The sequence below is a fragment of the Stegodyphus dumicola genome, chromosome 5 (assembly GCF_044657685.1).
Source record: "Stegodyphus dumicola isolate Sdum_Otavi_A_Nest chromosome 5, ASM4465768v1".
Classification (NCBI taxonomy): Eukaryota; Metazoa; Arthropoda; class Arachnida; order Araneae; family Eresidae; genus Stegodyphus; species Stegodyphus dumicola.
This window is the reverse complement of record NC_140772.1, coordinates 141,115,346-141,142,679: the sequence shown is the minus strand read 5'-3', so window position 1 is coordinate 141,142,679 and position 27,334 is coordinate 141,115,346. Positions and strand designations below refer to the sequence as shown.

General features: G+C 32.3%; 1 protein-coding gene across 2 annotated transcripts in view; it reads right to left on the bottom strand.

The window, feature by feature from the left end:
• Nucleotides 1-342: 342 nt before the first annotated feature.
• Nucleotides 343-27,334, bottom strand: part of Idh3g (Isocitrate dehydrogenase (NAD(+)) 3 non-catalytic subunit gamma) — a 107,162-nt gene continuing 80,170 nt past the window's right edge. For both annotated transcript variants that reach the window (XM_035371969.2, XM_035371968.2), the window contains exons 6-12: nt 24,300-24,432; nt 19,594-19,727; nt 18,229-18,331; nt 17,707-17,853; nt 17,266-17,360; nt 11,548-11,608; nt 343-3,467 (exon numbers count right to left, since the gene is read on the bottom strand). In XM_035371969.2, the coding sequence (XP_035227860.2) occupies nt 3,378-3,467; nt 11,548-11,608; nt 17,266-17,360; nt 17,707-17,853; nt 18,229-18,331; nt 19,594-19,727; nt 24,300-24,432 (763 nt within the window). In that variant the 3' untranslated portion in view covers nt 343-3,377. The remainder of the gene's footprint in view (nt 3,468-11,547; nt 11,609-17,265; nt 17,361-17,706; nt 17,854-18,228; nt 18,332-19,593; nt 19,728-24,299; nt 24,433-27,334) is intronic.

Below are 27,334 nucleotides of genomic sequence, written 5' to 3'. Positions count from 1 at the left end.
TACTCTATCTCTTTTCATTTTCGATTTCCGATGCCTATCTTCCAAATTTCATCACTAAGGGTGCTGCTGTCATTTGCATTAGGTCAAGCATAGTCACTTTACTATACCCTTACCTCACTTGCACAGCTGTAGCTCTCTCCGTTCCCAAGAGTTTTCAGGTTAAAGGGTCTTTCCTGTGCACTCTGTATACTGAGTTTTTTGTTTGTTAAAAAAGATAGTTAATAAGGATGGTTTTCTTTGCATCTTATTAACAATGACCCTACATGATATCAAATTCAAAATATCACCTTGCATCCATAAATTCAGCACTATAAGTAATTTTATAGAACATAAAATCAGCACTTTAAATAAAGACTTTATAATTTAATGTTTATTCATGGAAAATGGAAGATTTATGAACACATTTTCTTTGCTTTCTTGCATTTTTACATTTGAAAGCTTTAAAAGACATTTTCTCATTCAGTTTATATCAAAATTCCACCTAAGCAAAATATTATTTGATTCCAAATTTTCTACCAAACTAAATCAACATAATAAATACATTTTAATTCAGACTTTTAAACAATATAAATAGGTCATAAACTTGGTTTCTAATGCTAAATACATATAAATGTTGATATAAAGTACTCATATTAATTTGAAGAACATTACATTTTAAATGCTAAGTTTCAGCTAAAAATGAAAGTTTACATGAAATAAGACTAAAATCTCATATATCTATCTGTACAATTAAGTACATACAAATGCTAAAATAAAAAAAATATAAAAAAAAAAAATTCCACTTAAAATTTTTACTTCAAAACATTCCTAAGCTTTGTTCATTTATGAAGTAGGAAATATTATATATGAAAATATTGTCACAGCTGCATTTGTAAGTACCCACAAAAATCTAGATCTTAAGAAATTCATTCTAAAGAATTAAGCATTCAGTGTTTCAGTTTAAATTTGTTCAATAGAATTAAAATTAATAATAGTCACATATAATAAAATAACTGAAACATAGAAAAACAGCTGGTCTTATTTAGAAAGGAGTTCAAAATTTATTCAATGGTTGCTTTGTTTTCTTTCCAAATTCTAAATGAAAAGCAACTTAGTAATTTATTTCTGATAAATGTTACAGAAGTTGTGCGTTTCTTAATTAATTTACAGCAATTTAAACACTGATGCTAAATGAATTATACAATAATGAAAAACATAAATACCAAACTGGGGAAATATTTTTTCACTTTTTATTTAATATATTAATTTAAAGAAGATCTAAAAAATTCTGTTGATTCAAGCTAAACTAAAAGAAGCAGCACAAATATTTTGCTTTACTATGGGCATGCAAATAAAGCACAAGCAGATATATTATTTTCTTAGACAATATGTTTTCTATATAGACAATATGTTTACTCATAAGTTTTAATTAAAATCAAATTTGTTTTAACTGTTTGTCACATTTAATGCTGCAGGAAGATAAACTGTTAATTATAAATATTTGGCATGATGTCTATTCATTTTTGTTTCAACACATCATTACCTTCTGCATTTATTAATTTTTATAGTTATTCATGGTATGTCCAGATACTGGCTAATCAGGTCTGATATAATAAACCTTGAAAACAAATGTTATTTAAGAAAATATCATACCATATTACATTTTTTCAAAAGACTCCATCAGATTAGATATAATTATTTAATCCTTATAACATAAAATGCATTTAAGAATTATGAATGTCTAAATTACAATATTCAGATAGTAATTCAATAATTAATCCACATATATACCCTTGAGTAATTTAAAAAAAAATATCCGAGTTAAAAAAATTCTTCAAGCCATCTTTAAAAAAAAAAAAAAAAAAAAAAAAGAGTGAGAGAGAGAGAGAGAGCTAAAAAACTGAGAAAGCATAGTAAAATCTCAAAGGCTTAAGATAATTTTATCAGATTTAAATCTTATAGGGAAAACACTAACAAAAAATGATTTATTAGTTTAGAATCTTACAGCAAAATAAAAATTAAAAAAAAAAAAAAAAAAAAAAAAAAAAAAAAAAAAAATCAATCAATTATAAAAGTGATCTAACTGATATAACCAATACTACAGTGGGACAGTGACAATTCATGCAATTTATAAGAGAAAATAAAAAAATGCATTTCTGACTTATTGTGTAAATATATTAAAAATTCAAATTCATAAAATATTGAAAAACTGCATCATTGACCTCACTCACATTGAAAATATAGTTTTTCTCCTCTCACATGTCTGTACCCACCAGCAGCCAAACGGTAAAATCGCTGAACACTGGTAGTTATGACCTGGGTTCAATTCCAGGCAAAATGTCTGGCTGCATGGGCATTTTCATGGTTTCACTCATGTGCAACTTGCATACGAGCCAGTTGACCTTACAAAGTCCTCTACGAAGGTATCCTTCTCATTAGGGAGATAGCCCTAATGTGCTTTGCCATAATCAACTAATCCAAACCAAACCCTCACTAATCTTTTTTTATTGGGGGATAAAAGTTAATGAGTAGTTTATAAGTTACAGAAAACTAAAAATAATAATAATCATTTAAAAACAAACACAAATAAGAACAATTGAGATAAGTTAGAGTATTGTATAAATGCACCTGTTAAAAGACAAACATGACAGTTTTTCTCAAGCACTGAATAAATAAAAATGAAGAAATATCTTTTATTATGATAAATTTCAGAAATAAAAAACATTTTATTGCTGCTTTTAATAACTGTCTTGACAATTTTAATCAAGCTTACTTAAAAAAAAAAAAAAAAAAAAAAAAAACCAGCAATTTTTAATTTTTAAATTGTTTAGTAACAATTTAAATAAAGCTTATATTTCAAAACAAAAATGATATGTGTAAGTTTGAATTAAGTGTTTAATACAATACACAATATTTTCACGAAGTATTTTGCAACAATTTGGAAATATAATTTTAGTAGTGGATAATATCACAGAATACTAACAGCAAAAATTTTAAAGCTCTATAATAAATAATGAATAAACATTGAAAGTTTTCAAATTTGAAAATCCTTGGCATCCACTAACTCAATTATAAAAACCTATTCAAACATGCATGTAAACTCTTCCTACTCATTTTTGAGAAAACTGACTACTATCTAAAACAATAAACAACTCCATATGTTTTTCTTTTTTCTTTAAAATATTGATCATATTCTTTAATAACATTAGCTTCTTTTAATGAAATTCTTTCAAAATAGTTTTGCACTTGTTAATATGCTCCAGCAAAAGCACAATCAATTTTCATATTGCTAAACATCAAAATTTAATTTGCATTTCTTTTATCACAACAGCTAACCAAATAACTATTTACAAAAAATACAAAACAACAAAGTCTAAATACAAAAGTCACAAACACATTCAAATTTTCGTTTTTTCTTGAACAATTTTAATCACATTTTCTACAACATCAGAAGTTCTTGCAGTACCACCAAGATCAGGTGTATGAATCTGTAGAAAATACAAAAAAGTAGTAAGAAATAAAAGTATAAAGAGTATGCATAAACATAATTTAGAGCCGGGTTTTCCAAACTTTTCTCATTGCAGAACATCAGTTGTAAATCAATTATTTTTTTTAATCTATTGCATTCATATCAGTCAGTTTAGCAGTCACTGTGAAATAATTTCAATTTCAAGAATTATCTTACTGTTATTAAGGAAAATACTGACCAATGGTAACTGCAAATATTATTAAAATGTAGGAAAATGACAAGGAAATAACAAGTAAAACTTGTCTTTACCAGTTATCATCTTCATCATACAGTAAAATTACAGTATTCTTTATTTAAAACAACAAATATGCTCATTAGTTAACACACATTTGATATTTACTTACCAATTTCAAAAAGAAGATAAAAGAAGTAAAAATTTGAAAGAAAACTAACACTTTTAAAATACTGAAACACTTCCTCACAGCACAGGACAAAAACACTAATAGAAATATATTCTGTATGTATTTAGTCAGCAACAAAAACCATCAGGTGTCATGCTTTCATTACTAAATTTATTAACCCATTCAAAATAAACATTTTGTTTTATGTTTTCTCTTTAAATTAATTTTTAAGAGTTGTTTTAAATTGTGTTATATATATATAAAAGTAGATAATGTTTCATTGTTCTTTAACATCAGTTCCATAGTTTTTCACACAACACTGGCGACTTCAGGACACAGTCTGGGAAATGCTAAATTAAAGTAATGCTTTTTTTAAAACAGAAATAAAAACTTTCAGCAGGTAGGGAGCAATACTATATGCAGCAGATGTCCAGTACTCAAATAATGAAATGTTGCTCTTTCACTACTTTCATTTTTATATGGTACTAATAATAAACATATTAATATTACACAGAATACTCAAATAAAGAAATTTTGTTCTAGGTACTGTGGTGTAGTGTTAATGCTTCAACGGTGTGATGTTGCACTCCAATAAAAACGCTAATGACGGAACACCACATGAAAATTTTATTGAACGCCAAAAAAAAAAAAAAAAAAAAAAAGAGGCTTCATACTATCAACAACAGAAAAACCTATAAATTTTTTCTTAAAATCAAATTCTACACATTTTACGTGTGAGAGCAATTCAGGGCTCTCGAGCTTGTGTTTTGAACATTGCCAACAATTTAATTATTTTAATAAAGACTATTTTAACAACTATTGAAAACATATTTCTAAGTTAAAAAATAATAATTTTCAGCTTATGCTCACGAGACATCCTTGTCCATATTAATCTTCAGTCTCTTCTTCTTTTATGTGACCTTATCACAACTCCTCCCCTCATAAAGAAATTTTTCTTGACTATGGAAGGAAAAATTCTAAATACATTTCACTGCTTTCAAAACACAAGTGGTAACCATTTAAATGATAATAGAGAAGCCAGTTACATTACCCTGCACTTATTTCTAGATAACATAACCGTATAAATACAACAAAAATAATTTAAACTACTCCTAATGTCTGCCTTATACAAAGCATATTCCTCAAATTTTACACAATGCTAATACTTAAGATAAAACATTTAATTCTAACAATTTTTTTGAAAATGAAACACACAATGCAAACAATTTTGAATCTACACAAATGTAATTCCAAAACTCCACAAAAATCATTTTCACTCATTTTCATTACTTTTTACCTTACTTTGTATCCACTAGTGATATTCAGTCATTAGACTAGGGCACGACTCAAGCCATCTGCATTATCGTGTAATTTGCCTGGCCTATGAACAATTTCAAAGTTGTACTATTGGAGACACAATGCCCAGCGAGTCAAACGAGAATTTGATCCCATCATTTTGTTAAAAAAAGTCAACGAATTATGATCCGTCTGGATCTTGAATTTTTTTCTGTCTAAGTAATGACTTAGTTTCTTCAGTCCATAAATAATGGTGGCTAGTTCTCTTTCAACAGTGCTATAATTTCGCTCCGCTTTAGTAAACTTTTTGCTAAGATACAGTATAGGGCGTTCCTCCCCATCCTGAATTTGAGACAACACAATAACCGCACCATATAAGCTGGCATCTGTCTGCACAATAAATTCTTTAGAATAATCTGGTGCAAATAAAACCGGACTTTTTACTAGTTTGGTCTTCAGTTTATTGAAAGCCTCGTCGCACTCTTTTGTCCAAATCACTTTTTCTTTTTCGCTTATCCCCTTCAAAGTGTCTGTCAAAGTGTATGCAATATGGGCGTAGTCTTTTATGTACCTTGCATAGTAGCCCACAGTATCAAGGTAGCTACGTATCTGTGTTTTAGTAGTGGGGATCGGAAAATCTCTGATTGCTTGAATCTTGGCCTCACTAGGCGACCTTTTCCCAGACCCTACTTCATGACCCAGAAATTTCACATGGTCTTGTGCAAATTTGCATTTCAAGGGAACAGTCAATTTAGCCTCCTGAAGGCAACCTAAAACCACATCCAAATCCTTCATATGCCTGTCCCAAATCGGCGAAAAGACTGTGATGACGTCAATATACGGTAGAACAAAACTGTCCAGCCCTCCTAAAACTTGAGTGATCAATTTACAAAAATAGAAAGGCGCATTTAAAAGCCCAAACATCATTTTCTTCGGGATAAAAGATCCAAAAGGCGTCACAAATGCGGCATACCTCCGTGCACACTCTGTGAGTGGTATCTGGAAGTATTCTTTGGTTAGATCAATGATTGTGATAACTGGAGCTGCGCTGACTTTTTCTACCACTTCTTCAAAATTGGGAAAAGGGAAAAAGTTGGTCATAGTTTTTGAATTTAATTTTCTGTAGTCTATACAAGGATGAGGATCTTTACCTGGGACCTCTACTAAGATCATAGGCGAAGCATAACCAGATTGCCCGACTTCTATGACTCCTAACTCAAGCAACCGCCTAATTTCCTCTTTTAGGATGTTGGTTTGTCTCACCGACATTCAGTAAGGCCTGACTCTAACCGGAGTCTCATCCAACAATTTAATATCCATTTCGACCAAAAACGTACAGCCGGGGTCGGACGAAAACACCGCTCCATACTTCCTTATAACTTCTTGGAATTTTCCTATTTCCTCTGCCGAAGCTCTTTCTTCTAGCTTACTATCTCCAACTATTTTCCAAAAATCTACCTGAGTTGGATCAGCCAAGGGATAAGGAATATTCACCTCTCCCTCAATATTTTCCATGACCTCCTCCATCACAAGATTCACAAAGTCGGGGCGCTGATAATAAGGTTTCATCAAATTTACGTGATAAATGGTGTCACTGCTACGCTTACCCGGAATCTCTGGAGTATAATTGGTTTCGGAAATCATACTAGTTACTTTACCTGGCTCTTTCCAGTTCAGACCATTTTGTGTGGTTTAGACGTGGCTAAAACAAACACGAGATCTCCGACCTTAAACCTTCTCGTAACAGCATTGCGATCATACCAGAGTTTCCCTTTTACTCTGACGCTCTTTCATCCTCTGTACAACCAGCTCCTGACACTTCTTTAATCTGTCTATTAAGTCTAGAACATACTCGACCACAGTGGGGTCTGAACTTTTTTCCTCTAGCCAGTTTTCATACACAATCGTTTGAGGCATTCTCAAATTTTTTCCATGTACTAACTCACAGGGACTAAAACCTGTGCTCTCATGGCTAACAGTTCTGAGGGCGAAAAAAGCACATGGCAAACATTCTTCCCAGTCCTCCCTGCTTTCCAAGCACAAAGCCTTCAATACCCTTTTCAAGGTGGAATGCAACCTTTCAACAGAATTGCTTTGAGAGTGACACACAGAAGAATGATACACCTTAATTCCGAACTTGCTAAAAAACTCAGATGTAATTTCACTGGTAAATGATCTACCCAAATCACACTGATTTTCCTTAGGGTAACCTGATCTAGAAAAGATTTGTATCAAGGCTTGAATCACACATTTAGAGTTTAAATTCTGTACAGAATTGGCATTTGGATATTTGTAAGCAACACAAATAGACGTAATTAAGTATTTAATTTCACGCGAACTAGGGATCAGAGGTCCTACTGCATCAATATTTAATCTGCTAAACACTTCTAATATAACACGCACAATCTTTATAGGGGCTTTCTTTTTATCCTTATTGTAACCTACATGCTGACAAATATTGCACGTTCTCACAAATTCTTCAATTTCCTTGTAGCAATTAGGCCAGAAATAGTGTGTCAAAACTCTATCCTTGGCTTTTGTTACCCCTAAATGACCAGAGATTTTTTCGTGGCATAACTTCAAGATCCCTTTCCTAAAAACAAGAGGCACACACAGCTGACACTTATCTTCCCCTTTTTTAGAACCTGCCACTCTGAATAGTCTTTCCTTTGCTATTATGAACTCTTTTTCATTTTCACTTTCCCTTTCCTTCCACAGGGTCGCTAAACTAGCGCAAGTTTTTTGTGCTTCCAAGAATTTTGCTGGCGAAACATCCGCAAGAACAGACCTTTCTTCTTAACTGATGTCCTCCGTATTTCTGGTTAACTTCCTTTCTTCCGAATGCTCATTATTGACGGCCCTTTCACTTTCTACTCTTTCTTTTCTTCCGATCTAGAATCTAAGTTTTTTGCACTCGCTCTCTCTAAACTCCTGCGCGCATGCTCCTGACTACAAGTGTCCACAGCATTCAAGAGAACCGGTCGCTCCCTAATTTCCTCAATCAACTGTGCAGTTTTATTCCCTAACAAACTGTACTCTTTATCTAACTCTACCGGAGTAACCGCTGCCTTTGTGGTGACCACACCAAAATCACATTCAATGGTGACTTTCGCCAAAGGTAAATATTTACATTCTGTGTCCAAAGGCTGTTTCACCCATACACTTTTCCCTAATAAGTCACTAGTATTATTCCAAGTACTATTACACAGATCTATACCAGCTCCAGTATCTCTCAGATATTCTCTCTCTATCCCATTAATTACTGCTTTCTTGAAATATGGCTCAAAACATTTTCCTAAACTCTCAGTTCCTAGATTATTCACCAAATTAGCCTTATTTTTTTCCAGCGATGGACAGTTAGGTCGGATATGTCCGTCCTTTCGACATTGGTAACACCTTATTTTCCGCTGTTTCTTGAAACCCGCTTCATTGAAAACTTGCTTTTTTTTAGGAGCCTCCACTTTTCTATGCTCCTCTGATTTAATTCTTTGATGACCACTACCTTTCTGATTATAACTACAGTTAGAATTTATATACCGCTCTCTATCTTTCTCAAATGGTTTCTTTAACCCAGCTCTCTGTTCTAACTTCCTCCTATCTCTTTGCAAAGCCTCATACTTGTTGCATTTCTCTGCTAAAATGGAAGCTGTTTTAAATTCTTCCCAATTGTCTAAGTAGTGCTCTCTTATTTCTAGAGGGACTCGCCACCTAATTTGCTCAGTGAGCATAAGTTCCTTAAGACTTTCAAAATCTTGAACTTCTACTGAATCCAACCAATTCTCTAAATACACTCTCAATTCATATAGTAAATCCACCCATAACATTCTGTTTTTTTCTAGAATGTTCTTCAAATTTTGTTTTTAGTGCCCAAGAACTAAGCTTGAATCTCTGCATGAGTAATTTCTTAACATGCTGATAATCATCCCCTTTCTCTTATTGCTGGTTCTTTCACTATTAACTGGGCTACATCGAGAGGTAATAAAGGAATTAATTGCGAGACCCAATCAATCTCATTAACGTTCTCTTTTTGAGCTTGTTTCTCGAATAGCATAAAGAATAATGAAATATCTATATTACTCGGTTCAAAACACGGTACTAGATCTTTCAAATTAACCTTTTTTTCTCTAGATTGTTCAACTTTCGAAACCGTGGAAGCTATGCTATTAGTCTGAACCACATTCATCAGTTTTAACCTTTCCAATTCAAAAACTCACTCCCGCTCCCGTTCTGCTCTCTCTTGTTCATGTTCCCGCTCTGCTCTCTCTTGTACACGTTCCCGTTCTGCTCTCTCTTGTTCATGTTCCCGTTCTGCTCTCTCTTGTTCACGTTCACGTTCTGCTCTCTCTTGTTCGTCTATTTATTCTGCTTTTCTCTGCACAGCTGCAGCCCAAATTCTTGCTGCATATTCTTTCGCAGCTTCTTCTTCATAGTCCTCGGCATTTAGAATAGCCTGCCCAATTTTTCTTACTCTATTTGCCTGAGACACATTTGTTTCAAACTCCTCCGCTAACTCCGATAGCAGAGCTTTAGTAAATTTCCTCATAAACTCACCCATTATGGAAAATTAAAGAAAAATAACCTACCCCGAAATACAATAACACAAAAACAACAACAGGTCTATCTCTCCAAAACTGAATAATTCCCTAACAATTCTGAACACAAATTGCCTTAATGATAATACCTATGCCTACATACAAAACGTATATTAAAAAAAAATGCTAATTAAGAGGCAACCTTTTCCTGCTCTATATCAACTATATAAATATTGTCCTCAAACTCTGGACTGATTTAAAAACTAAATTTTTCTAAAGCATACCGTTATAATACTTCATACAATTTAAACAGTTACTAATACAATAGAACAAACAATTAAATTTCATTTAGCAACAGTAACCACAAGCTTAACTTTCAATAACCACCAGAAAACTTTTGATCCCTGAAAACAGAACTATATCCAAAATAAACCTAGTCTCGAATAACTGGCATAACTTCTCCAAAATCACAAAAATGGTACTCACCAAATTTTGAAGACGCCTTCGATTGACTCTCCTGGCACTAACTTGGATAGTCTCCCGGGAAATTTCACTATTTTGCAGCACTAGATCAAGCTTCCTCCGGCGTTCCCTTCTGACACACTGACACTTGTCACTGAAGAGGCTTCCCCCACGTGAACTGTCCATGCACGCAAAATTAGAGCGTTCTTGTGAAGAGAAGAAAGTCTTGACTGCTCACATAAAACTCAAGTTCACAGGCAAAAAAGTCTGTTCCTAAATTTACTCTCAGGAGCAATCCCTAAAAGCTGCCACCAACTTTTAATATTTACTGCTGTGGTGTAGTGTTAATGCTTCAACGGTGTGATGTTGAACTCCAATGAAAATGCTAATGACGGAACACCACATGAAAATTTTATTGAATGCCCCCCCCAAAATGGCTACATACCATCAATAACAGAAAAACCTAGAAATTTTTTCTTAAAATCAAATTCTATGCATTTTACGTGCGAGAACAATTCGTGGCTCTCGAGCTTGCACTTTTAACACTGCCAATGATTTAATTATTTTAATAAAGACTATTTTAACAACTATTTGTAACGTATTTGTAAGTTTAAAAATAATAATTTTCAGCTTATGCTCACGAGACATCCTTGTCCATATTAATCTTCAGTCTCTTCTTCTTTTATGTGACCTTATCACAGAACTAATAATAAACATATTAATGTTACATAGAAATACATTATTAAATTTTGTAGCACATATCAAATATTTAATACATTGTAGTTTCAATAAATTTGTAAGGATGTTTAATAACGAACAAAATCTGTAATTGCCAAAAATAAATGCAGCATTTATAAATATAAATTTAAGAAAATTTAAAAATACTTTTTACAGTCCTGAGAACAAATAAATTAAAGTATACAGTTAATTATTTTAAAAGAATTTGACAAAAGTGTAGAATTAAAATCATTGTACCAAATTAAATTCTAGTTAGTTTCCACGCCTGCCAAATGTTTCTGCCAAATAATTATTCCTTATAGTCACAAACTATTTGCTTTATTAATTGAGATGGAGAGCTATGAAATGGAAGGAAAGTGCTATTGAATAGCAAGATCCTAAATGTCAGACATAGTGCTATCAACATAATCCTGAAAGGAGTTCCAAAACAGAAACTTAACAGCTCAAAAAAAAAAAAAAAATGCAAGATCACCAATATTCTAATTCTTCTGAAGACTGCTTAATGGTTCTTTTGGCACAATAAAGGAATATAAGAGCATACCTAATTATTTTACAGCAACAGAGAGAACTATGCAATTTAACAATTTAATTAATTCTTGAATCCTGAACAAATGGAAAAGCAGCAAACTAATTTATTTTAAATGATTTTGTAATATTATTAGCAACTTACCTTATCAATATTTACTGTTTGAAAAATAGCATCACCAATAATTTTAGCATGCTTTTCAAGCCTGTAACAACAAAACACAAAATATGAAATTTGATTAATCAGCATAATTAATCAGAACATGATAGCAATATAATAGTCATGAGTTGAAAACAGCCAGAGAAAACACTCAAACAAGATGTCCTTAACTTTTTTTTTTTAATTTTATTCACTTAAATGTTGATCTTACACATCTACTTACAATTAAAACTTTCTTAATTAAAGTTTAAAAAATAAATACAACATTTTAACACTGTGACAGAATTAATAATAATTTCAAACATGAAATCTAACTTTTTATATCCATAACAAAAGATCCAATTTATGAAACATCAGTTACACTTTAATAAGTTAAATACGAGGGTTAGAACTTTAATAGTGGCAACACAGCTGAAAAAACGCTACGCAACAAAACCAAAGAATATCGCGTATACCACACGTAAACTACCTACCTACCTTACCTATCAGCAAAAAGACTCGTCCTGCCTACGTCACGCGCATGTGGAGTGACGCGAAGAACGAATCCTTGTATTAGCTCGCGGTCTAAAGTAAGTGTTGTCAGGGTGTTTTCAAAACAAGAACAACGATGTTTGATAAAAATTGAATGTGCCAGAGGTCATACAGCATGACAGTGTCATCAAGGGCTTCAAGAGGCTTGCGGGGAATCTGCATTGCCTTACAGAACCATAGCAAGATGGGTGGAAGCATTCAATGAAGGATGCCAAAACGTGGCAGACATGCTGCGGCCAGGTCGTCTGAGTGTCAGCGATGCAGACGTGCAAGCTGTTGCCGCAATAATGGACAGTGATCGCCGTCAAACGATTCGTCAGCTGGCCGGACAAGCAGGATTAGCGCATACGACTGTGCTGCGCATTCTGAAGGAACGCCTGTCCATGAGAAAAACTGTTTCACAATGGGTTCCACATCAATTGACGGAAATGCAGAAATGGCTACGATACGATGTTGCCCGAACCCACCTGGAGTGCTATGAGCGCAAAGGAGATGCTTTTTTACACTGTATCACTACGCTGGATGAGACTTGGGCCCGATCGTACCAGCCAGAACTGAAATGCCAATCAAACGAATGGCGTCATCACGGGTCACCACGACGTTCGAAATTTCGTCAGAACCCCAGCAATGTGAAAGTTATGGTGATTCTCGTGTACGCCTGTGATGGTGTCATCCTAAAGTTTACAGGGTTCATACACATTTCCTTACATGAAAATTAAGGACTTTTAAGGACCATCAAAGAAAAAATTAAGGACCTATCAGCAAACAAAAAAATTAATAGAATAAAGCAATTATCCATACAACCGACTTCATGCTTGAAATTTCATTTTAAGAAACTAACAGAAGTGTGTATTATGCACTATTATTAAGTTCACTTTAATACTTACCATAAAACAATTTTGAAAATTAAACTAACTCCCTACAAGTTATGAAGTAGATAACATTAAATTAGGAACATATTTTTTTTAAAAACACGTATAAGTGTATTTTACACTAATAACCACTATTTTAGAGATTTACATGATTATTATTTAACTTATTTGATATTTATTTAAACACAGTCAACTACTATTATAATCACAATGTAAGAATATTTTGCAAATTAAAATAACTGATTTGTAAACATACAATTTATTTCCTTGGTTTTTTTTGAAAGATACTAGAATAATAAACTGTACAATAAAAGATACAAAACATTTGTGCTTTTTTTAAATCTGAAATCTTTTCAGCTATTTTAACATCTAATTTATTTATGTCTATTTCCTTTTCTTTAACTATTCTTCTAAGTTCATTTGCTTTGATAAACAAATCAATGTTCCTACTGGTCTCAGCTTCATCTGCTAAAGCATCTACTTCTTCATAAATATCTTTAATGTCCCTTTGAAGAAATTTCTTCCTCAATAATATTTCTTTTCCTCTTTGAATTTTCAGATTTAGTTAAAGATTTTTGTTCTTCTAAATAACGAACTCCACTTCTTGCAGAAGCTGCTGCTGATCTCATTTCTTTATTAATTTCGATATTAAGAACACCTCCAGAAAATTTTATGTAATCAAATACTGTGCGTTGAAAAATGTATGATGAGTCACTTAAATTTTCAATTTCAATTGCTTTATTTACAGAGAAGCCCCTTTCCACAGAGGCCTGTTCATGTGACAAGATAAGAATACTTGTCACAGTGAATACTTGAATAGTGAAAATATACATTTTTTTACTATATATATATATAATTTATTTCCTAAACAATATTGATTAATTGATTATATTATCTCCTAAGTTTAATTAAAGTAGAATTATTTTAAAAGAGTGAATCCATACTGGTAAGTTATATTTTAGTACAAAGTCCGAGATCCGGACATCCAATATCTGGAATGATCTAAAATCCGGACCTCAAAGCCACCACCAACCAATTTTTTAGGGCTTTTTTGAAGGGAAGGGGTATGCTTTACGCACGTGCATTAATTTTTTTTTCTCATCATAAAAAAATATGTCAGAAATCCCGATTCTTAATCTCAGTTTGGCACTAAATAAAATATCTCATTATTGAAGAAATAATTATTTTAGCATAAATTTGTGTGATTAGTAACTTGACTCCATAGTTGCGTATCTGCTTGGCATAATCTCAAACCGAAACATTTGTTAATTTTACACCAACTAATATTTTATATCCTTGATGCCAAAATCGCGAATCATTATTTATTGTATTTTGCTTTCATCACCGCATGTTTATCAATGGATGACAACTTGAGTGATGAATCAAGCAGCGACGCCAAATAACAGAGTATTATCCAATTACAGATTTAAGTTTAATGCGCTAAAATGTTGACAAGGGGAAAAGAAATTTCTTTTCTTATGCTAAAAATAGATTTTGTTAATGATACTCATAGGACAAATGATTATATTTAGTGCTATTTGAATTAAGAATAACTAATTTGTTATTCACATAAAGCCAGAACCAGCGCCAGATCTCGCATGGCCGCACAGGCGGCAGAATTTAGCGAAGTTAAACAGAAGTTTTTCATTGCGATGACAATGCCCAATCATCAATCAATTAACGGAGGGCGAAATCTATAGTATGGTTGTAAATCCAGAAAATACAGCTACCGATAGTGAAGAAAGTAACAGACAGGTTACTGAATGAGAAAAAATTTTGATTGACAAGTTATTTGGAATTCTCGACACAGCAATTACAGGACTTGAACAATGGAACTTAATAACTGAACAAGAAATTATATGTCTATAGTATTAGTCTAAAGTATTAGCAGAGAAAACAAATCAAACAACTCAAATTGAAAGAAATGTTTAATAAAGTAAACATATAAATATTAAGCTCTTTTCTTTTGCAAATTTTGATACCCTTTAAATCATAAATGCTTCATTATTTCATAAATCACGATTTCATATTTTCAATTTTATAATTTCTACGTGCCATCTTAGTAGACTTAAAATGATCTAATATCCGGAAAAATCTCAAATCTGGGATCGCCGAAGTCCCTACGAGTCCAGACCTCGGACTTTGTACTGTATAAATATATATATAATACGGAATGTATATTTTCAGTTAAACTTCTACCCAATAATTTTAGTAATTCATGAAAGTTAATTTTGCATCTAGTTAATTCAGGAAAATTAGTTTCAATTAGTTGTTTTCAGCTTTAAAAATATTAAACAATTTTTAATTAGTTAGTTATTTTCAACTAATAATTGTATCGCCATTAGCAAAAATTATGCATTACTATCAACAACATAGGTTTAAACCAAATACTTAATTGTCTATTGAAGCTTCAAAACGTATTTCCGAACTTCACTTTTCTCGGCTAGCGTTACCGAATTTGCCCTTGGTGACCTAAAATCGAAATGGAGCCAACAGATTTCCCGCGAAATCGATAACAGACCCTCTGCAGAAATAAACTCATAATCCCGATATCCCATACATATAGTATGTGCAAAAGAGAATAAACTCCGTAGAAGGTGATAAAAAATTAATTTATGGCTTAATTGAAACAAACACAGAAATCAAGCTAAGCAAAACCGTGTAAAAACAAATTGAAATGATAAAACGAAACTTAATTTTCATGTGAATTTTCAGCGCTGACTCTCCCATTCTAGAAATTTCAATTTGTTTCAGATAAAGACCACATTTAAGGATTGCCATCCATCAATATCCAGTCTTTGTAGTCAGCTTGATGAGGCCACAGTTTATTGAAAATGCTCTTTCCAGGCATCTCGTTCCTATTGGCGTTGGAAGGGTTGTGGCTTTCCAAGTTTGGATTGCTCTAATTTTGGAAAATATTTTCAGACCCCCCCTTTTTTTTCTCGAGCACCTTCATCATCACTTTCGCCTCTTAAAGAACTTCCGGCTTCGCGCTTTTGTCACAATCTGCCTAAATTTATGGATAACACCTGTTTCGAAAGATTGGGTGAATAGCCAATCAGACACCGATACTTTCGTTCGGGTAGCTTTTTTTTTTTTTTTTTTTTTTTTTTTTTAATCGTTTGCAACGCAAATCCGCCAATAGATTGGTTAAGAGCCGTGTAATTTTAATTTCATATTCATGAGAAATCGTAATTCACACTTAGAACGGCAATCATTAGAAATGATAAGAAATGTCAAATGAGCAAAATTAAGGACCGTTTATTCATTTTGGACAAAATTAAGGACTTTTAAGGACCAAAAATCCTTTTTGAAAAAATTAAGGACTTTTAAGGACTGTACGAACCTTGTAAAGCATACCGTTCCCCTACAGCAGACCGTCACTGCGCAGTATTACTGCTCATTTTTGGAGCACAATCTCCGACCAGCTTTGAGAAAAAAACGGCGACACTTTCTGCAGAACGCTCCTCTCATTTTGCATGACAATGCTCGGCCGCATGCAGCGCAAGCTGTGACTGATTTGTTCAAGCGATGGGGCTGGGAAGTGCTTTACCATCCACCATACTCCCCAGATCTAAGCCCTTGTGACTATGACTTAATTCCTAAGATGAAGGAACCACTTCGTGTCACTCGCTTCCAAACTGTTCCTGAGATTTTTCCAGCAGTAGACCGGTCTATTCAAACTATCAACAAAACAGGCGCTGCTACAGGTATTCTGCAACTTCCACATCCTTGGAAACGGGTTGTACACAATGCTGGCGACTATATTGAAGGACTGTAAAACATGGTGACATGAATCACTTTTGTATTCCTTGTAAATAAATAGTTGCCACTATTAAAGTTCCAAACCTCGTATACAATCTTTCATAATTTTATACACAAAATCCATTGAAATGCACGTAATTAATATTTTCAAAGAGACTAATTACAAATTTAATAACAAATTCTGAATTTATCCAATAAAGAACCATTAATCACCAAAATATGCAAATGCTATTTTGTAGTTACTCTCTAAATTTAGGCAAGATTTTTTAATTTTGGACTGTAATATGCATTAAAAAGTTATCTAAGTTAGTTAATTTATTACTCAGTAACCATACAAATTTTGTACATAAAGGTATGAAACTGTTTGTATTTCACTTAATCTAATCTAATGGCTATTTTGCTAACTACAACTTTTGTTCGACAAGAATCATATATCGAATTTTTCAGTGTCTTCGTTTAAAAAGCAAAGTACAGCAAAAAAATAAATATAATTTTTCTTTTATTGTTAAAAGCAAAATAAAGTAATAGAACATACCCCAAGTATTGTAAGAGATCTACACTTGCATTTAACATTGCAACTGGATTTGCAATATTTTTGCCAGCAATTCCTTTACCAGTATTCCTTGAACCCTAAAAGAACATACATTTTAAAGAGACAAATGGTAAACAATTTTCCTTATGATGTTAATTTTGTTCATAAATTTTAAGATAATAATGACAGCAATTTTATTTGTGGACTTTAATTTATAAAAATTATTTTATAATCACAGAACTCTACAATATTAAACTGATTTATCAATTCTAAGCAGATGCCTGAAATCTAAACAAAATATGTTTGGTCAAAAATCTTATTCAGGACAAGCAATAATTCTGGGACATTAAAATCCCCAAATGAAAATTTAAATGTAAAAACTATATAAACTGTTTTTTTAATTACATAAATTCTCAAATTAAGATTAAAGTATAAAAAACTCACAGTTTCAAAAACTGCATATTCATGGCCGTAATTCTGCCCTGATATGATACCTGGGCCACCAACAAGTCCACAAGCAATATTGTTTAAAATATTTCCATATAAATTAGGAAGCAGCAGCACATCAAACTGATAAGGATTAGAGACAAGCTGGAAGAAGAAAATATTTTGTAATTTAAAACATTTCAAATGATATACAATCACAAATACTTTTCTCAAATAATGTAGCATTAACTTAACAACAAAAATAAACACAAAATTGTAATGTTATAGACAATAAAATTATGATTAATGGATGATTATCTTGACATTATATGTTTAAATATGGCATAAAATTCAAATCTTCAAACTGCTTTTAAGCTTTTTCAGATACAAAGCTTTATTTATATTATCATGGTAAATGTTGTTGATCAAATATAAACAACAGCTTAATTTTAAAAATATCTAAGTAGAGAAAACATCAGGAAAGTATAAATTCATGTTGATTATGCTAATACCTATAATGACTGACTGTATATTTATTACCTGCATACTACAGTTATCAATAATGATGCTATCAAATTCTATTTGAGGATATTCTTTAGCAATGTCTGAGCAAGTCTTGAGAAAAAGTCCATCAGCTAATTTCCTAAATATTAAAACAATAATAATAATGAATTCTAATATTCATTTGTTTAAAGAAATCTAAACTCACAGCAGACATATCAACAGTGGTAGCTATATTAATACTCATTTATTTTCTCATATTTAATTAAAAACTTGACATGTTAATTTTAAATTTACCAAAAAACAATGTTTTGGATTGGAAATATTATTAGGAATTTAAGAAAACTAAAATACTTAAAAAGAGTATCAGCTTTACAACATGCCAAGCAACTAAAAATTATCAAAAGTATCTATAAATAAGTTTAATATTTGGTTTCATCAAATAAAAAGGTTACAGTGCTAAAAATTTCCTACATTATGGTATGAAAGGCTATGAAGAGTCACTCATGATGTTATGAAAGTTAAACAGATTTAGATGATGCCATGCAATGAGGAATGACTATGCAAAATACTGTTATGTATCACACTAATTCTCATTCAAACAGATGATATGTGTGCTGCCTCAAAATGTCATTTCAAGTACAAAATTCATGTAATTCATGTAAAAATCATTATATCTTTCACATCCACTTGTTCAACAATTATGCTTGATTGGCCAGGTCTTACATATATAACTGGTTTTCACAATTTTGAAAGAAACATGGGTTCTCTGCAGAAGCAGATTTTCATAAGAGCAATTTTCTTCCATGCCTTTATTGAGCATCATCATTATCCTTGCATTTGATTAATATATATAGTTTGTATGGTAATGGAATTAATTTTTTAAACACATATTTTGTACAATAAAATTAAAATACTTTATTTTACCAAAATCTATTTCAAAATCTCTTTTATATATATTTTAGCTTCAACATTTAAAAAAGTCTCTGATTAAATAAAACTTAACACTTTTAAATGTTATAAAAATCTAAACTATTTTAAGTATTAAAAACTTCATTTACTCAATGAAAATTTATATCAATGGCACTACATGTATAAGAGTTCGTACTTTTTGGAGTGTATTTCTTGAATTTTTTACTCAGTCTAAAATAGTTTACAAATATAATATAGACCTGGAATAACCTCACTGCATATTTTATACAGCTTTTTTTCTATTTCTAAATATTCTTTGCAAATAATAAAAATTTACATATGCATCCATCCAACTCTTATACATGACCATACATATTTTGTTTAATACTGTACACAAGTACGTTATATTTGATATAATTGTACAATTTCTAGATAGTGTACATGTTACTTAACCAAGCAGTTTACATTGCATTAAATAGCAAATTAACTTACATTATATTAGCCTTGTGAACTGCAGTAACTTTTTTCCTGTTATTCTGGACGGCATAATCAAAAGCAAAACGAGCAATTTCTTCTGACTTTTCTCTTGTAACTATTTTTAAACTTTCAATAACACCTGGGACACTCTAAAAATATATGTCTCTAGCTAAAATCTCTCACAAAAAGCATTATTCCAATATAAATTTGACAAAAGAAATTTATCAATATCAGACAGCATTCATTATTTTTATCAGGCAATTAGGTGCATTATAAGCACTACTGCATTACGATAAATTCGCACATATCATAATTAATAATCAATGAAAGAACATGTCAAAATTTTATATTAAAAAGAGCTTTGTTGCATTAAGGGAATTTAAATACATTCTTTTGGTATTTAAAACAGTAAAGTGCATTGCTTTCTGCCAAGTTAACATCTAATTTAAAATAAAAGGCTTTGCGATGCATAATTTATTATTTAAAGATGAATTTTTTTATACCTCTTACATTTTTATTAATCATTCATTAATATATTTAACCACCACTTTAAGTCACATGGAGATAATGGCTTTCAGGTATAGCAAAAAGACAACACATCAGTTTGCAGTTAAAATTACAGAAGAATTAACACATCAATTTGCAATTAAAATTATGGAAAAATTCAACATGAAATTAGTGTTAAAAACTCCAATGAATCCTGAGGAAAATTTGGGACATTCTCCTCATCAAATCATAAAACAGCAAAAATATTCTTCGACATTCTTTTGCCATCCCTCAAAATGCATAGTTTTCTGCATAACTGCAGTCAATTTGCATTTGAATTTCTTTGTATTTAAATGACTTCTACAAAACCCCAATAACACTTACATTGCAAAGAATACGACTTAAAAAAAAGGAGGACGGAGGGAATTATCCATACTTTCTTTAAACGGTGTTAACAAAACAAAGCAAAACAAAACAAAAAAAAAAAGTTTTTTACAGACGTCAGTTTAAAAATGAAAATAAAAATAAATGCATCTAATATTCATAAATAAGAAAGTGCGTGGGGGGAACAGTAATTCTTCTGCTATTACTGCACTTCAGACTTGGACCTTTTAATAAGGACCCTTTAATGAAGAAGATTGCACATCCTGAATTCTATTTACTCCCCCCACACTCCAAAAAAAATGTCTGTTGCAAAATAGCAATTAGAAAAATTAGTTATTTCAGTGTCCTTCTTCTTTAGTAGACAATGGCAAGAATGGATTGGAATGAGTTATGCAATTTACGCAGGGCCCATTAGCAATATTCTGCATTAATTAAATAATCCTTTGAATTCATTCCTGCCACCGACCACTATAATGGAAAGTCTAAATCTGTCCCACATTTGGTCAACAGTCACTGGCAGAAAACTTGTTAATATTAAATTCCAGTTTAGGCAACACTATTAAACTTTATATACACAGCTATACAATATAAAATTCCAATGGGGTTAAATTTAAACAAGGTACTACTAAAAAAAATTTTTTTTAATATAAAAAAAGGAGAAAGATTAGGAGAAGATTGTTTTCAATTTGGAGCATTTTACACCCTACCTTTTCATGTACATAATTTATTTAATCTAGTATGCATTATCAAAACCTGTCATAATTTTAGGCACTTCCGAAAACAGAAATTAATTAAAATACACTATGGTCATTCCATACCAATAAGGATAAAAGATAGCATTAATAATATTGCATTCTATGGGTTCACGGATTAGGAGTAATTGATGATAACACTTGATAAAGAATCAAAACACAACTTATTCGCCAGTAATCACTATTACACAGGACAGTTCAAAGACATGTTTACACTCATTGAAAAACTATGACAAACACACTGAAACAATCATCAATACAGCCACTGCTATAACGGTGAAGACAGCTTCAAGGCAAAGCAATAAAGTACAGTTCCCAACTTGGTTGATCGCTCTCAAGCTAATCTATGAACTCAAGGCATTACTCTCTCCCAGGACAGGCAGGATATATAAAGCTTTTACCTACCTTTGAGAATAGTCCCGGGAAAACTGCTAAGAATGTGTTCTAGAATGTTCTTGCTCCGTCTATGGCATATCATCAATTTTGTCATTAAATGTTGCCAAATGGGCGATATTGCGCCAAAATCTGGGAACTTTGCATTTTTATGCCCCTTCCTCGCAACCCTAAGCTTGTGCTTTGCAGGGAAGCTATCTGTGTACCTGTTAGGCATTTTGCATCACTGCCACCATCCAAGAACTGAATGCTCCGGGCAGAACAATCCCTTGTCAGGAGCCATATTCAGTATAAATACAAAACAATAAAAAGAGTAACAAAACAAATAAAGTAAGCAAAGATAAAAGAAAATATTTTCACTATTTACAAATAACTATGTCCAAGATATATACACATATTAACCACATAACAATTTTAAATTATATAAATTAAAGTTCAGAATGAATTTCAGTTTCAGGTGTTTCATCAAGTTATATCCTGGTTAATTACTTTTCCACTGCAATTCTCAGATGCATTTCTGTTTTGCATATCATAGTCTGAATATTGAGTCCTTTCAGATTTTTCATCTACAAAAAGATCTGAAACAGTTTGCTCACTACTCTGTAGTTTATTCACATCATGTATTCACCTTGGTATTTTTAGCAATTGGTACATGCTTCTTTTCCTCTATTTCCTGAAAACCAGTCTGGATTTTTGCATTAGAGTTATGAATAGAATCTGATTCTTTACAAACAGAAGTACCCTAAGTCTGTGTCGGCACATCTTGTATTACGAGTCATAAAGTTTGTGAAATGGACGTATTTTCTTGCAATACTGGAACACACTGCTTAAGCTGTATATCAGCTTTTTCCACCTTTAGATCATATGAATTTTCAGACAGTTCAATACTTGGCAATTGTGACTTTGTAACTTCACTATCAGTTTCTACTAACATAACAGCCATATTTCCATTTTCTATCATCTCTACTTGGCACTTGAAGGTATGGAACAACCACAGGTAATGCTGACAAAGAGAATTTATTCAGACCTCCCTCGAAAAAATTTCAAAATTTTTTTTCCTCCTGAAAAAGGACTTGTGTCCTATTTCCAACAAAAATGAAAATTTTATTCAAATTCTATGCCAGACTAAGATATATATATATATTGGCCCAATTTTAAATGGCACTATATTCATCATGCCTTTAGTCCTACCTAGTTATTTTATAAGGTACTTCTCCCACTTCCCTAGCATGGCTTCGTGGTGTAACGGTAGCACGCTGGACCTGTATTCCAGAGGTCCGTGATTCGATTCCCGGCGAAGGCATTTGCTATTTTTCATCTTTTCTGCCCAGGGGCATAACTAGAGGGGGAGGCAGGAGGGGCATCTGTCCCCGGGCGCAGAATCCAAGGGGCGCCAAACTGATGTTAATGACATTTTAGAATTAAATGTTTTCCATCCTTGGCAAGCAGTAGGGGGTGCAAAATCTTCAGTTGTCCCTGGGCGCTGAAAACCCTAGCTATGACTCTGTTTCTGCCTCTAAAAAAAAAAAAAAAAAAAAAAAAAAAAAAAAAAAAAAACCTAATGACTCTACAAGTGGCGCCCAAACTAAAAGGGTTGTGGATGATGATTCTCCGCACCTAGGATTTGGCGACTAGGTCCCCTAAAACCCTAGTCACCCTTTAAAAAGGGGAGTATATAAGGTATTTCTCCCACTTCCCTAGCGTGCCTTCGTGGTGTAACAGTAGCACGCTGGGCCAGTATTCCAGAGGTCCGTGGTTCGATTCCTGGCAAAGGCAGTTGCTATTTTTCATCTTTCCTGCTACCAAAAATATACATAATGTCTCTACAGAGGCGCCCAAACTAAAAGAGTTGTGGATGATGGTTCTCCTCACCTAGGATTTGGCGACTAGGTCCCCTAAAACCCTAGTCGCCCTTTAAAAAGGGGAGTATATAAGGTATTTCTCCCACTTCCCTAGCGTGCCTTTGTGGTGTAACGGTAGCACGCTGGGCCGGTATTCCAGAGGTCTGTGGTTCGATTCTTGGCGAAGGCGTTGTTAATTTTTCATCTTGGCTGCTTCCAAAAAACAAAAAAAAAAAAATACCTAATGACTCTACAATTTCACGTCTTCTATTTTTATCTGTCTTTCTGTTCTACTACCACTGAGATATTTTCTCCCTTTTCTCTTGAAGAAAATGGACTCATGTCAATCACCTCTGAAATTAATAAAATCTAATATAAAACCTATGCCAATTTAATGTTTTGGGTGGAGGAAACCTAATTATATAAAGATTTTGAAACAGTAACACAATGAGCTGAGGAAGAGTTAAATTTATTATTTTATATCTGGTTAATGTGTACAATGTTTTAATAAATTTTGAGGAAAGAACGAACCTTACCAAATATTTTGACATTTTTTACAGTACTGTTCATTTTTTTCTTCTATTTCTCCCCACTTCCTTTTTTTTTAACTTAACTATCTATTTATTCTCAGGTCGCATACTTATTTATAGCTTAATATGAAAATTAATTAATAATAATATTTGCTCACTGATTCATGAAATAAGAAAAAATATGCAAAACTTTCATGTTTAAATTAACAGATAAATTATAATCAATATATTGTTGAAATAAATCCTCAAGAATTAATGTATTCATATGTACATTTATATGTACATTCATATATATCTCAAATTCATATGTACACATGTATTTAAAAAATTCTTACTTCATGTTCTAAGCAGCTATATTCTCCTTCAGTATTTTGCCTAATGAGAACTATGTCAATGTCACTATGCCTTGTTTTAATACTTGGTTGGCTTTTGCAATGTAAAACATTAACAAACAGATTTAGTTCTAGACTAAAAATAAAAAGAAAATAGCATTAGAAGAATAAACTAATTAATAAGAAAAAACATGTTTTGCCATTTTGAAGCAGACTTCACATAACTATTAGGAAATTATCAATTAGGAAAAAATCAATTATCAATTAGGAAATAATAAATAATATCAATTAGGAAGTTATTCACAAATTAACAATATTATATATTGAGAAATAATATATATATATATATATATATATATATATATATATATGGTATAAATGAAAAAGTAAAAAGCAGTTCAAAACCTAATCCAACCGTGTACTGATAACAGCAATAAGAGGTGTAATAATACAAAACAATATAAAAAATAAATACGTTTAAAATCCATCCCATATTCAATTTGGAATAAACCACATGAAAAAACAAAAACAAAACAGAAGCGCAGTGGCAAAATTTTATGAAATAGAGGCAAAAATACTAAAACCAAAAATTAAAAATTATATTTACATATTTCACTGCATCATCCTCAAAAGGTTGGTGAAACAAAAGAAGTACACTGCTGGCCATTAAAATTGCAACACCATTAAAGAAAGCAAATAACAAAAAAGATATATATTGTATGTAAATAGTATGGCATGAAGACAAAATGATAACATTTGTAAGCAGTTTGTGAGTTTACAGGGCTGTGAAAGTAGTAGAAACAGCTGCCACTCCTGGGAACTAACACTGCCCTTACCCGGTTAGGCATGGAGTTGAACTGTGCTTGGATGACAGAAATGGGCAACTCATTCAGTGCTGCTTCAAGTCTATGCCATACTTCATAAACTGCATTAGCTGGAGAGGGATGGCAGGCCAGTCTCTCAGCAACCCATGACCAGATGTTTTCAATGGGTGACAGATCTGGAGACCGCACAGACCAGGGCAGCAACAGAATACCCTGTGTATCGAGAAAGGTCAGAACACGATGTGCAACATGTGGTCTTGCATTATCTTGTTGGAAGATGGCATTTGACAGGCCTCAAAGATAGGGCACACCCACTGGACTAAAGATGTCAGAAATGTACCCATCTGCATTCAAACAACCGTCAATCTGAACTAGAGATGTGCATGTTGTGTACCCAATGGCTGACCAAATCATCACACCATGTGCAGAGCTCCTATGCTTATATAAAATTTCAAGCCCCGGTGACGTATCATTATATCTTTTTCTTCTTCTGAGTTTATAGTTTTACATGAATTCCATGGGTATGATTAATGTTTCATATTTTTAAACCATCGATATGAAGTAGCAAAGCAATATCACAAGCACCAGCCCGTCAGTAAATTTCGTGAATTCCCAATAGCCTCATCTGCTCCTGGTCCTCAAAATTTCCAGTTTCAAAGTATGTGGATATATATACATTCCCCCCCCCTTTCCTAGATATCAGCATTAAACAATTTGACAGAGGAAAACCTACTATCGCTACCAAAAACATTCCTCTGTATAATGAAAAAATACCCATCTCAAATATAGCTGTATCTCAGGAACAAAATGAAAATATTTGTTATAATTCTCACAGGTGCGAAAATACATCCATTAAAAATATGTTGCTAAACAATGGGGACTTATATGCATATGAAGCAGAATTCATAATATATAAATAAAAGCATACTGCAACTGAATAAATGCTCTTTGCTAATTATTTGCCTTGTCAAATATAGTTACAGGAGCACCATTTATTAATCAGTATTTTTATATAACCTCTGTCAAATGACTGCCATGTAGTACCACATATTCTATCAAGTGGTTTTTGAATCTGTCCACTATTTGCTGTGATAGCAGCTCTGATGATAGATATATTGGTGCATGTATTGTTAAATAGTCAACTTAAAATAAAGAAAAAAGTGGCTTATTACTAATTAAAATCGGAAGTCTGAACTTTTATCTTACATAAATACATCATAACTATTCTAACAAAGGGAAGAAAGATGGACAGAGCAGTCTTGTAGCAGAGATAGTAGGAAGAAGTCTGACAAAAAATGGCACAAATTACGTATTTATTCTAGCTGTTACTTAACATGCCAGAATGTTCTTGAAAGTACTGGTCTAAAAGGAAGGTCCTGAAATTGGACAAAGTTAATTGGAGGTTTCCTGTTCACGTAGAGCAAAGCCATCAAATTTTTTGCATTTTACATATATATATGTAAAATGCAATACATTTTACATATATATATGTATTTTACATTATATATATTTATATATATATATATATATATATATATATAATATACAATCAAAAGTCTTTAATCCGGACCCATCAGGACTTTTGTGATTCCAGATTATCGGTTTTTCCGGATTATAGATCATCAGTTTAAATCTGGTAAGATGGCATGCAGAAATTATAAAAATAAAAATATGAAACCGTAATTTATGAAATAAAGAGCAATTATGATCTAAAGGGTATCAAAATTTACAAAAAAAAAAGCTTAATATTTATTTGTTTACTTTATTAAACATTTCTTTCAATGTGCGCATGAAATTAGAAAACTATTTGATGTGTATTCGTGATATTTATAATGACGAGGAAATTGATTTAAATTATACTGAAGTACATCGAGGTGAAACATTACATTTAGTGAGGAATTATAAGCCGAATAAAATAAAAACATCTGCCCTGAAGATGAAGATAGTGCTGACAGATCAACTTCCAGCTCATTGCGCATCGCAACGTTCCCCCCCCCCTTCCACAGAGCAGCGTGAAATTGATACAAAATGGTTAGAGAAACAAATCACCTCCCTGTCACTTTCTTCATGTCTTTATCCATTTTTTGCAGCAGTTCTACTTTTTGTTTAATGGACATCGAAACATGCTTTCGTTTCGCGGATACTTTGGCAGCTCCAGCATTGGAAATTCTATTTGACATAATCGAAAGTTCAAGCTTATTTTTATAAAATTGC